Raw genomic sequence first — 13,138 nt, 5'->3', positions numbered from 1 at the left:
CTTGGTTTTTGAATAATTCGTCTTGGTCTGTTCATCGCAATTGATTCACGTTGTTGTGAATGTTCTTGGGTCAGAACCTCTTCCTCATTTGACTCTTTGTCTATCGTCGAAGAGTCACTTATAGTTGGACTTATCTTTATCTGCTCAAACTCCACCTGTTGCGAAGTACAATCAAGCTTGTCTGGTGTTACTTTATTCAACATTGAATAATCGTCAAAAATAACATCTCTATTGATAATGGTTTTCTTTGCATCCAAACACCAAAGACGATATTCTCTAACTCTAGTAGTAAATCTCATAAAAAAGTCTTATTTTCTCTTGGATCAAACTTTGATTCAACTACATGATAATATGCAGTAGAACCAAAAATATGAAAAAAAATCATAATCAGTTGTAGGTTTTCTAGACCATACCTCTAATGGAGTCTTGCCACCAAGTGTAGATTATGGTAAGCGATTTACCAAATCTTGAGCGTATGACACAACTTCTGCCCAAAATTTCCTGTCTAACCCAACATTAGACATCGAACTTTCTCCACCAATATCATGTTCATACGTTCCGATACTCCATTTTGTTGTGGTGTTTTTCTAACTGTGAAGTGTCGAACTATGCCTAAGGGTGGGTCAGTACGGTATACCTTAATGTTTTATCCATATCTTATACCTTACCTAAAATTTCGGTATGCAAAAAATGCATACCTTTACTTTACCTAAATTTCGGCATACCTTGATTTCGATATACCTTAATTTCGGTATACAAAAAATTCATACATTTACCTTACATTGATTTCGGTATACCTTAATTTCGGTACGTTATAAATATTATACCTTTCATACCTAAAAATCATATTAACATAAAAAAAATCAATTTCATCGATAATGTAGAGATTGCACATATTGAATAATATTTCAGTATAATTATATTTTGATATTATTCAAAAATTATATTTATATATATTTTAACTTATAAATACTATTTCGGTATTTTAGTATATCTCGATATACCAAAATTTTAAAAATCTCATACCTTTACCGTACCAATAATTTTGGTATAGTATTATACCTTACATTTTTTCAGTATACCTTAAATATCGATATTTTCGATATATTGCGGTACAGTATTTTTGATATACTTTTAAAATCGGTAATTTTTCCCATCCCTAACTATGCCACACTATCGGCATAATTTCTGGAATTGATCATTCTTGTATTCTCCATTGTAATCAGTCCGGAGAACTTTGATCTTTCTTCCTGTCTCGTCTTTAACTTGAGTTTTCCATTTAAGAAAAATCTCAAACACTTCACCTTTATTCTTCATAGTAAACACTTATATTCTTCTGAAAAAATCATCAACAAAATTAACAAAATAATGTCTACCTCCAAGAGATGGGGTCTTAGCAGGTCTCCAGACATCTGAGTGCACATAATCCAAAATACCTTAGTGTTATGGATAGTAGTGCCAAATTTTACTCGCCTTTGTTTTCCCAGAATACAATGTTCACAAAAATTTAATTTACAAACTATTGTACCTTTCAACAATCCTTGTTTGACAAGAGTTTGCATAGATTTCTCACTAGCATGCCCAATCGCATATGCCATAGCTTTGTTGCCTCTATTTCGTTACTACTCCTAGAAGTGGATACAGTTGTTGTCCCATTAACTGTACTACCTTGATATTAATACAAATTATTACTTTTCCTAGTAGCTTTCAACCTCACTAGCGCTCCAAAGATTACCTGAAGAATTTCATTTTCCAATTTCACATTTAGACCTTTTAACTCCAGGGCCCCTAAAGAAATGACATTCTTTTTCATATTCGATATGTACTGAACATCTCTAATAATTCTGGTGGATCCATCATCATTTCTCAGCTTGAATGAACTTATTCCTTTTATTTTACATGCACTAGCATCTCCCATGTAAACAACTCCATCATCTAGCTCCTTAAAATCAAAAAACCACTTTCGAATTGATGTCATATGATAAGTGCAGGCTGAGTCCAATATACACGCGTCAGGATGTGATGTTGTGTGTGACATCGATAAAGAGTATTTCAAACCTACATCACCTTTGTTTTCTACAATATTTGTATATTCAGAATCTTTCTCTTTCTTCTTCAACTTTGGGTAGTTAATCTTCCAATGTTCTTTCTCACGATAGAAAACACAATCATCTTTGGAAACTCTACTTTCAGATCTTCCTTCTTTCCCTTTTTATTTGTTTTGCTGACGACCCTAACTATCAATGCTTCATCTGCTGTACCTATTTTGCTTTTCCTTTTATCATGCTTTCTCAATTCATGACTATATAAAGCAGAACTTACAGCATCAAAATAAACATTTCCCTTCCCATGAAGTAATGTCGTTTCTAAGTGTTCAAATTCTCAAGAAAGGACGATAGCAACATCAAAGTCAGATCTTCATTCTCAAACTTAACATCAAAGTTTAACAGATCTGCTACTAATTAATTAAACTTAGTAATATGTTCATTTATAGTAGTACCTGATTGGTAATCAAACCAGAACAACTGGTTCTTCATAAGGAACTTATTTTGACCACTCTTCTTTAGAAATTTGTCCTCCAATGCTTGCCACAGTTTATGTGCAGAAGTTTCGTTCTTCACGGCATACTTCTTCTCTCTAGACAGGCATGGTCGAATTGTTTCGCACGTCAACCGATTTATGATACTCCATTCTTTTTCTTCTATATCATCTGGTTTTTTGACCTCAATAGCAACATCTAGACCCTGCTGAAAAATACAATCTACAATCTCACCTTGCCACATGCTGAAATGCCCAGTTCCATCAAAGATTTCCACCGCAAACTTCAAATTCGACATCAATGTCCTCGTCCAGGATGACGAATGAGTTGATGCCCCTTTTGAAGACTCCATCATTCCAAGGACGAACCTTTGGCTCTGATACTAACAGAAAAACAAAAGAAGAAAACAATCGAAAAAACACACTAACAAAATTTGATAACGGAGTTCGGCCAAAATATTGTCTACGTCTCCGAGCACTAAGACTATCAATTAATAAGGAAAAAGAGATACAAGTATTTGGTGCAATAAACGAAAGAGGGGGGAGTTTTTTTTATACACTAAAAAACTTCTCCAACTCTCATCATCTTCCGATGTGGGATTTATTTTAATTGTGAATATAGTTTTTTTATATACTAAGAAATTTTTTTCACTCACACCATCTTCCGATGTGAGATTCTATTTGTGCCAAAAACAATACAATGTTTGTAAAAAAGACCAATTATAAATTAAAAACAAACAAGCCTTAAAGATTTTATCGATAAAACTCAAAGCATACTTAATCTCGTCTTTCATTAACCCTAACCGCTCGACAACAATAATCTCTCTAACGAGGTCTCTCTCGACTGCAATTGCTAAGACATATATTGTTTCCTCGATTAGATGTCGAAATTCATCCAACAATACCTATGGTAAGTATTATTTGTCCATTAAGTTATTGATTACTCATATCTTCCACAAAGTTTGTGTCAGTGTAGTGACGGACTTGTATCGATTTCCTAGAGATGTACGTAGATTGGAAAAAGTAGATAATAGAAGTCTAAATCGGTAAAAGAGATAGATCTGCATCTAGATTGATTTCTTTTGTCAACTTTTCTAGTAAATTTTGCAATCTCTGTCCTAGTTATTGATTATTGATATATCATTGATTATTCTAAACTTATGTTATTTTATTTTAGATCTCATATTGATATTTCGAGGAGAATACAATTTTTGCATAATATTATGATTCACGATCACATACAATCTTTTCATATTATAATTCACGATCACATTTCATTTCTTCATCAAGTTATTGATTACTTAATTGACTCTTCTCTAGGTTTTCGAAAAATGTATGTTTATTAGCAAAATTGGAAGAAAGAAGTCGAAAATGAAAAGAAAAAGAAAAGTCCATTTAGATCTAGATCCTGGACTTCTTCTCTCAGCATCTCGATAGAATATGTAATCTTTGTCTATTAAGTTATTGATTACTTAGTATCTATATTTTTGTAATAAGAATGTTTATTTTGTGATATTTCTTTATAATCTAATATGAAAATCACTAAAAAATAAGATCTTTTAAAATCAAGTCAAATCAGGATTTTTATTTCTAAATGATTCATTATTTTCTAAAAAATTCAAAGAATATTTGCACAATTCACCCATTAAATTAAAATCACTATATATTATTAGTTAGAAAAAATCCTCAAATGCTTAGCAATGATTGTAGGGAATTTTGAATATAAAATCTTCTAAACTATTTGAGATAAATCTAGCTTTCTAACCCTGAATACATTTACATTTTCTCAATTAGATGATTAATTTTTTATTATTATTCTTATTCCAGTTATATATACACCAAGAGATGCATCAACATTCAACATGTGATTTCAAAGGTACGTTTAATAATTCAACAATATTATTTTATATTTATTATTATATATATGTTATTCTCTTTATACACTGAACACATCTTGAATTGTTATAAACAAATAATTTAATCCATAAATAGGTTGTATATAATCTGTTTGTCAATAATTTAGTAATTATATTGTAAAAAAATTACAAAAGCTTAATTTACTAGACTTTCATTCATTTGTTCGTCATGACTCTCATTATCTATCTTCAGCGCAATTCTCAGGTTGCGAAACCACATCAATAGGAGCAGACAACTTCTCATCATCCGATTCATCGCTAAAACAATCCTTCTAGATCTATCCATGGCCTTCCAAACATCATGAGAGATACCTAGCTACTCTTCAATTTCACCCTACTTAGATCATCAATGTTGTTGTTGTCTAAAAGATCTTCATATGTACCGGTTCATGATCATCTAATTCTAAACCACTAAACCAATATTGCATTAGCCATTAGGGTTTTTCTCCTCACCATTGATCTGTTCATGGCCCTTCTTCTCTATCTTGACTCCATCCCCACCTTTGACACAACCATGACTCTCCTTCTATATCGAAAATCCTTAGCCATGTCAAACGTCCCCAGTCAGGGTTGAGCCAGACATGTAAGTAAAAAATGGTTCTTATAACTTTTTATCTAGTAAATATAGATCATTACTATTAGAGTTTTTATGATCATTTAAAAAATATTATGTATTAGTTTAATATGAATAAGTTTTCATATATAGAGACATTATATTTGATTACTCATACCAAAAGTTTTAGAATGTGGGTGTATTTACAATTGTGATCACTTTAGGGGTAAACTCAGGAAACCCATGGGCTATGACAACTCACACTTGAGTGAGCCCATTTAATTAAAAATATAAAATATTTAATTAAATTTATTCACTTTTTTAAACATGAAAAAACTTTAACACAGTGATTCATTTTTTTTACTTAAAGGACGAGACAACCCAAAATTCGGGAATGACTCTCTAATTACAGGAATGATCTCTGTCCCCTCACAAGAAAGGGTAAAACGGTCATTTTTTCTTTCTTTCTAAATACGACCGTTTTACCCTTTCTCTATGAGAGAAACGTATACTAACAAAAATTCTTTGTGCTCTAATTGTTTCTTAGTAGATTGAGTTGATTATTCTTAGGTCATTAGTTCTATTTATGATTCTCCCTCAAGTTTTTTTTTTAATCTTTCTCTCAATAATTGTGTCCTTTGATATTCCAAGTTCAACCCAATATTTTGGTTTCATTTTTTTTACAAAAAATGAGGAAGTTGGTCTCTTTCCAACATTAAAATGGACTGAAATTTGATTATATTAACAAAAGATGAGCCCAAAATGAATGTTGGGCTAGTGACAATAGGTCCAGCTTGATCTTAGTTGTCGGCACGTGTGCCTTTCTGGCATATACCCGAAGAACAATCCCTCTCTCTCTCTCTGTGGCAGGCAGTATATAATATCTCCTTTCTTCTTCCCAATTTCTTCGTCTTCCTCTCCTCCATTTCCATTCGGCTGTTATTGTTCACAATTCCAGCTCCTATCTCTATCCAATTATCATGTATTTTTTCATTATTTTCTATCCATTTCTATATCTGATGTATGTATAGATATCTACATATGTATATATATATGTATGTACAATTATATTAGTGATCTAAAGCTAACCCTAGATCGTGATTTCCACCTTGTTCTTGTTTCTACTTCTTCTTTTGTTGTTGTTGCTGTTGTTTATTAGTTGCTGATTATTTGGGTTAATAAGTATGAGGAAAATTCGAGTTATTTGTACCGATCCATATGCTACAGATTCTTCTTCCGATGAGGAGGAGTATGCTAGAGGCAATCGAAGGGCTAAATTGCCTAAGAGGATTGTTCATCGTATCATTATCGATGATGAATCTAATGGATTCGCCTCCGGTGAATCGGATGACATTAAGGTTAGTAAGGAGAAGATGAAGACGGTGGATCGGAATCAGGGGAAGAAAATTAAGGGTGTTAGGCAGCGTCCTTGGGGGAAATGGGCTGCTGAGATTCGTGATCCGTTTAAGAAAGTGAGGCTCTGGTTGGGTACTTTCGATACTGCCGAGGAGGCACAGAGTGTCTATGATGCAAAGGCCCTGGAGTTTGCTGATAGGCGGAAGGCTGAATTGGAACAGAAGTTGGCTGTTGTTCCGAAGGTTGATTCTCCTTTGTCGGTTCTTGAAAATGGGTCATGTGTTTCTCCACCTGATAGTGGAGAAGAGGAAGAGAACGGCTGCGGTGGTTTGAATGGTTTGAAGACTGTGAAAATTGAGAAGGAGGGTCGTCAACAGATCAATGGGGAGGAGAATCCGTTGTGGAATCTTGGGTTAGTGGCTTCCTTGTTTGGTCAGTTTGAAGATCTGTTGGATATCAATAACATTGATGATCTAAGTATGGCGACCATTGAAGAAAATTTAGAAGCTAACCGAGCTTAACTCTACTTTACCGGCTGTCATTTGTGAATATATCATCCTAGCTAGGTATTTCTGTAGGATCTTATTGTGCTAATGTTTGGATAGAGAAGGATTGTTTCATGTTCCTTCCATTCAATTGGGTTAATGATCTTAGGAAAACCCTTTTCAATTTGATTTAGGAAAACAAAAACAAAAAAAAACTAGTTCCATGTTTTATTCTCCTGGACAGTTTGTTTATCATATTTTAGTCTTCTTCTTGTATTTTTACTGTTGAAGAAGAATTGACCTTTGTTCTCTTTTGATGCAATTGATTGATCTGATTTAGTTTGATTAATGATGGGTCTTGACATTATTGTATCTCGATGATGAATAGTAAATACAATTGCTTGCTGATTTCTTAGTATGTTGTTTTGAAGATTATCTTTTGAGTTTGAAAAGTGGATGATGAAGACCCACCACCAAGAAGAAGCAATCATCAGGTGAATTATCTTTTGCTGTTGTAAGTTTCCATTTGGGTGTGGTGTAAGGTATCTTATCATGTTCTATTCATCCAATCCAATCCAGCACCTTCCAGTTTTCTCTCTTAATTTATTGACATCTTATCCATATATATATATTATATTCAAGGCATTTTCTATTCTCATTTCAACCTATTGTCTCTATTTGAAGATACTTTTGTTTCTGAATCTGGATCTGAAACAATAATGTTTTCAAATGAAACTATTATGAAAATGGTATCTCATCATATTTTATTCATTGAATTTCAGCAGATTACAGATTTCCTTTGTTAAATATTGTCATTACAAACTGTTATCATGAAAACAAAGTGCTACATAGATTCCGTGGATCTACATTTGGATCATAAATGTGACAGACTGTGTTTTCAAATGAAATATATTTGATGCTGGTTTAGACCCTTCTTACAAAATTCAGTTCTTAGCCATTAGATTAATCTAGAAAATGCTATTTTTTATTCTCTGAATATATGCTTAATTTGCCATTTAAAGTATAAAGTTGACAATCATAAGATGATTATTCTATAAGTTGCGTATTGAGAAAGGATGGTCATATTTGAAGGTCACATTCCCCATGTGCACAACTAACTTATGGAGAGGAGTCTTAAACTGAAACACTCATTTCCATGATTTAAGGATAGAAGGGAAACGTATGTATAAAGAAGATTAGTTGGATGAAAGTTTGATGTTTGAATGAAATTCAAAAGTGATTGATCCTAAATTACTTCAAATAACCAACTTGCTTTTGTGTGAATGGGGGTGAGTTTATGTTAAACCATTATAAAAATTTAGTATATGTCTAGTTAACCTTCTTCCTCCTGTAGATCTGGCCTTTCGTTCCTCGAGATGCCCTTCTCTACCGAACAATGTCGTCGTAATGTTTTTCTTTATGTGATAACGAAACCTGTTTATTAACGTTGCTTAATGTCAACAACAAAGAGATGTATATTATCTCTTTAACACATTCAAACATGAATTCAAGCAAGTCCAGTCAAGAAGGATATAAAAAAACTCATCTAGCCTTGAACACAACTTGAAACAAACAGTAAACAACACATGAAAAATCTATCCTATCACATGATCAAATATTATTCTGATGACTTTTCACTATCTATGATCCACTACGTGGGAAAGAGCCAATTTTAAAATGTATTTAGGATCTTTCTCCATTTATTAGTAAGAGTCGATACATTAAAATTGACATCTTTCAAAACCTTTTCATTTTGCAACTATTGAATTTGTGAAACATTGTCTTGTCCCTTGTTTTGCCACCATCACATATAAAAGATGAAGTGCTCTACCCATAATACCAACAGGCCATTATGTAAACTGGTTCCATTTAGTTTGGTCTTCAAAAATTATACCCGACATCAGGTTGTAATGTGACTTTTGTTTAAGAGAAGGCTGGCTACGAGGGATCGAATTAAGAGATACATGGAAATCCCAGAAATAAAATGTTTGTTATGTGATTGCGGTTCTTTTGCAGCCTTATTATGGAGGAAATTCGCCAAGGCCATGTAAATGACATAATATCATGGAATTTGCGTTGTTAAAAGCAAAAGGTAATTAATTCTTCTATAGTATAATAAAGTGTTGCTGTGCTATTATTGTTTATCGGAGCGGAATGCAAGAACATTTACTAGAGCTAGCAGTGGTGTAGAGAAAGTATGGAATAACATAATCTTTGCCAATCATTCATGCATACTTGGAGGAGGAGAATTCCCATAAGTGAGCTAAATAATTGGGTGCTATGTGAAAACTGGAACATTTATTTTTGATGAAGTCACTCATACAAAGGATTACAAGGCGAGAAAGGTGATCGTTGCATTGTATATTTGTTTGAAATTCGCAAAATATTTGTTTTTGCCTTACACAAATTTATGTGCTTGTTTTTTCTTTTAACATTTGTTTTTAATGAAATGACGTTATGTCGTTTTATTACCCGAACTTAGAATGAATCCAACAAGTCAGGTGTGGGTATTAGGATGAATGTACCCAGAAATAGGGGTGAGCATTGGGTGGTTTAATCCGAAATCCAATTCAATCCGAATCCTAAATACTAATTCGGATTGGATATTTCGGATTGGACCGAGATCGGATTGAATTAAATCGGATTGGATTAAGATTATCCAAACTATCTAAATAGAAATATATTTTTCAATTAATTTTTTTTAAATTAAATTTTATCTTAATATAATATATATTTTACTCATCACTTGACAATAATATTTATTTTTATTATTTTTTTCAGATTCAAAATTAATAATAATAAAAAAATTCGAATTAAAAAAAAAAAATTAAAAAAAAAATTGTTGACTAATTTCAAGCGGATATATATAAATATTTTTTAGTTTGGATTATCCAAACTATTTTCAATCCGTATCCTATCCGTATTAATTAGTAAAATGGTTTGGATTACGAATTGGATAAACTTAGTTTGGATTTAATACGGATCGGACAAAACATATTAGTTTTACCCATTTGCTCACCTCTAACCAAGTCATGGGTCTATCAAAATTTACCTCAAATTAATTAAATGTATATATATTTATTTAGGGGCATATCGTCCTCAGGTCGATCCTATTCAGTTAAAAATATTAATAAGATTTTATTTATAAATCTATATATATTAATAAAATATTTAACCAATTAAATTATGTTATTTGTTAAGAATAATAAAAGTTTATTATTTATATTTAATAAACATAAAATATAATTTCAAAAATAAGGAATTATAAATTTAATTTTTTGGTTAAGCACGCCTTAATAAAAAAATATTTGGTTAAAGCTTCTAGAAGACTTAGGAATGGAAGAGTGGGTTGTGTTTAAATTTATTATGATAGTTTGTTTTGAGATTGATTTGTATTAGATGTGTTTATTAAATGAGATTGATTCATGTAAAATGATTTTGCACTCGCTTAATTATTTATAAATATATAATTTGTTTTAAGATTGATTTGTATTAAGATAGTCATGTGCTTATTAAATGAGATTGATTCATATGTAAAATGATTTTGCACTATCTTAATTATTTACAAAATATATAGTTTGTTTTGAGATTGATTTCTATTAAAATAGTTATGTTTTTATTAAATGAGTTGATTCATATGTAAAATAATTTTGCACTCCCTTAATTACTTATAAAATATCATTATAATTAGTACTTCTTTTCTGTATAGCTATTAGTGCAAAGAAATTAAAATGCACGACAGAAGGAGTTCTTTTAAATATTTATCAGTTGTTTATTCTAATGTAAAAGATGGGAACATTTATATATATTTTGTTTGATTGATTTATAACTTTTATTCACACGATAATTTGCGATTTCTGATCTGATTAATTGTGTTTTTTTTTTATTGTTTTTAGCAGTTTTAACCAGGGGTGTTGCTAATTTTTATGTGTGTTTCGAATTTTATTTTGAATTAAAAGAGAACTAGCATGACACCTCACCATCATGGTTCCTGCTTAAACTCAAAATATTATTAGATTAAATCAAATTCGTGACATTTTAGTTTTTTAAGCCGACTCTTACCGCTTGGGGCTATGGTGAGAATTTTGTGGATTAATCTGAATCCGAAATACTAATTCAAATTGAATATTTTGGATTGGATTAAGATCAGATTGAATTTGAATTTAATTAAATTCGAATTGGATTAGGATTATCCAAATTATCCAAATTATATCTAAATAAAATATATTTTTTAATTTTTTTTTAATTTTTTTTAATTTCAACTTAATATAATATATTTTTGACTTATTTTTCAACAATTAGTCAACTTTTCTTTCAATTTTTTAATTAAATACAAATAAAATTAATTAATTAATTATTAAAAAAAATTATTATTAAATAATTCAAGTTTTGACATTTACAATAAATAAATATCTATATATATATTATATATATATTATATATATATATATATATTTATATATTTTGAATTGTTCAAATCATATTTAATACCATCAATATCCAATATGTATTAATTAGTAAAATAATTGAATTACGGATTTGATTAATTTAGTTTGAATTTAATACAGATCGGACCAAACAGATCAGTTTTTACCCGTTTGCTCTCACCCTTACGGGTTATCTTGGGATGTGTATTCAGAGCCGATCCCGAGTTTTGGGAACGATTTCCCAAAGTAACCTTGTTTGGCGTTCACTTTCCCAAACTAACCTAGTTTGTTCATTCATTCCCAAACTAACCTAGTTTACTATTCAAACTCAGTTTTATTTATTTATTTATTTATTCTTTTTACATTTAAAATTCATTATATATAAAATTTATATTTTGATATATATTTTAAATTATTATTTATATAAACTAAATTATTTATATTTTAATATATATTTTAAATTATTATTTTTATAAATTAGATTATTTATATTTTGATATATAATTTAAATATAATTATTTTTTATAAATTTAATTATTTGTATTTTAATATATATATATATATATTTACATTTCAATTATTATTTATATAGTTTAATAAATATTAAATCATTCTAATAAATAATTGTTGGATACTAATAAATTTAAAATATTTTAACCATAACAATATAATAATTAAATATTCGCATTTTTAAATTTATCAATTATTTATTAAATATAATAAAAAGATTACCATATTTCTAGGTTAAAATATTAATTAAAAATGTTATTATATTTAATAAATAATTGATAAATTTAAAAACGTTTTTTATGAATATATAATTATTATATTATTATAGTTAAAATATTTTAAATTTATTATTATTTATCAATTATTTATTAGAATGTTTAAGGGAATATTTATTATATATATAAATAATAATTAAAATGTAAATATATATATATATATATATATATATATATTGAAATAAAAATAATCAAATTTAAATTATATATCAAAATATAAATAATTAAATTTATAAAAATAATAATTTAAAATATATATCAAAATATAAATAATTTAATTTATAAAATTAATAATTTAAATTATATATCAAAATATAAATAATTTAGTTTATATATAATGAATTTTAAATGTAAAAAAAATAAATAAAAAAATAAAAAAAATTGAGTTTGAATAGTAAACTAAGTTAGTTTGGGAATGAATGAACAAACTATGTTAGTTTGGGAAAGTGAACGCCAAACAAGGTTACTTTGGGAAACCGTTCGAGTTTTGGGCTGCCCCAGCCAAAAAATAATTTTTTGTGAGGTTTGAACACATAACCAAATAAAGGTTTTAAATTTTTATTTAGAACCAATAGATTACAATATCTTAGGTTCAAAATTACAATATATTTAATTAAAACTTACTAATTTTAATAAATTGGTTATCTTAAGAAGTGGGCTACCTTATCCCGAAGGCTTGCCGGGCTTATTCCAGGGCCGGCCCTGTGTGTATTCGGACTATTGGTCCTAGTTTATTTGTATTTTATTATACTTGTTATGAATTTTCATAATTTTTGCAAAAATTAGTTATCTATCATTTGAAATTGGAAGTAGTTTTATTACATGATTTAAGAGTTTGTTGTGGAATTCATTTGTTGGGCTGTAGTTTTTCTTAGTTATGGTATCTTGTTGGTAAGCTTCTCTAAATTGATTTTGATTAGTTGTAACAAGTTGCCATAAGACAGAGAAGATTTTAGGTTAAAGGAAAAGCAAAAATTGGCACTTCTTTTGCATTTTTGTTTTATGTTCCGGTTGAGACTCGGACTTTCAGTGAGGCTCCGCCTACCGATTGAATGATGGTCCTAGGACGGTGTCAAGA

The 13,138-nt window shown here is 29.6% G+C and overlaps 1 protein-coding gene across 1 annotated transcript; it reads left to right on the top strand.

The window, feature by feature from the left end:
- Positions 1–5,871: 5,871 nt before the first annotated feature.
- On the top strand, positions 5,872–7,512 carry LOC124946055 (ethylene-responsive transcription factor ERF069-like). The gene is made up of 2 exons (XM_047486612.1): positions 5,872–6,929; positions 7,280–7,512. The coding sequence occupies exon 1, from the start codon at positions 6,192–6,194 to the stop codon at positions 6,882–6,884; it is 693 nt and encodes a 230-aa protein (XP_047342568.1). The 5' UTR covers positions 5,872–6,191; the 3' UTR covers positions 6,885–6,929; positions 7,280–7,512.
- The last annotated feature ends 5,626 nt before the right edge of the window (positions 7,513–13,138 follow it).

The sequence above is a fragment of the Impatiens glandulifera genome, chromosome 7 (assembly GCF_907164915.1).
Source record: "Impatiens glandulifera chromosome 7, dImpGla2.1, whole genome shotgun sequence".
NCBI classification, from domain to species: domain Eukaryota; kingdom Viridiplantae; phylum Streptophyta; class Magnoliopsida; order Ericales; family Balsaminaceae; genus Impatiens; species Impatiens glandulifera.
This window is presented reverse-complemented; position numbering and strand designations above follow the sequence as displayed.

Excerpts from the sequence above, each read along its gene's own strand:
- LOC124946055 (XM_047486612.1), top strand. The coding sequence starts at position 6,192 with ATGAGGAAAATTCGAGTTATTTGTACCGATCCATATGCTACAGATTCT.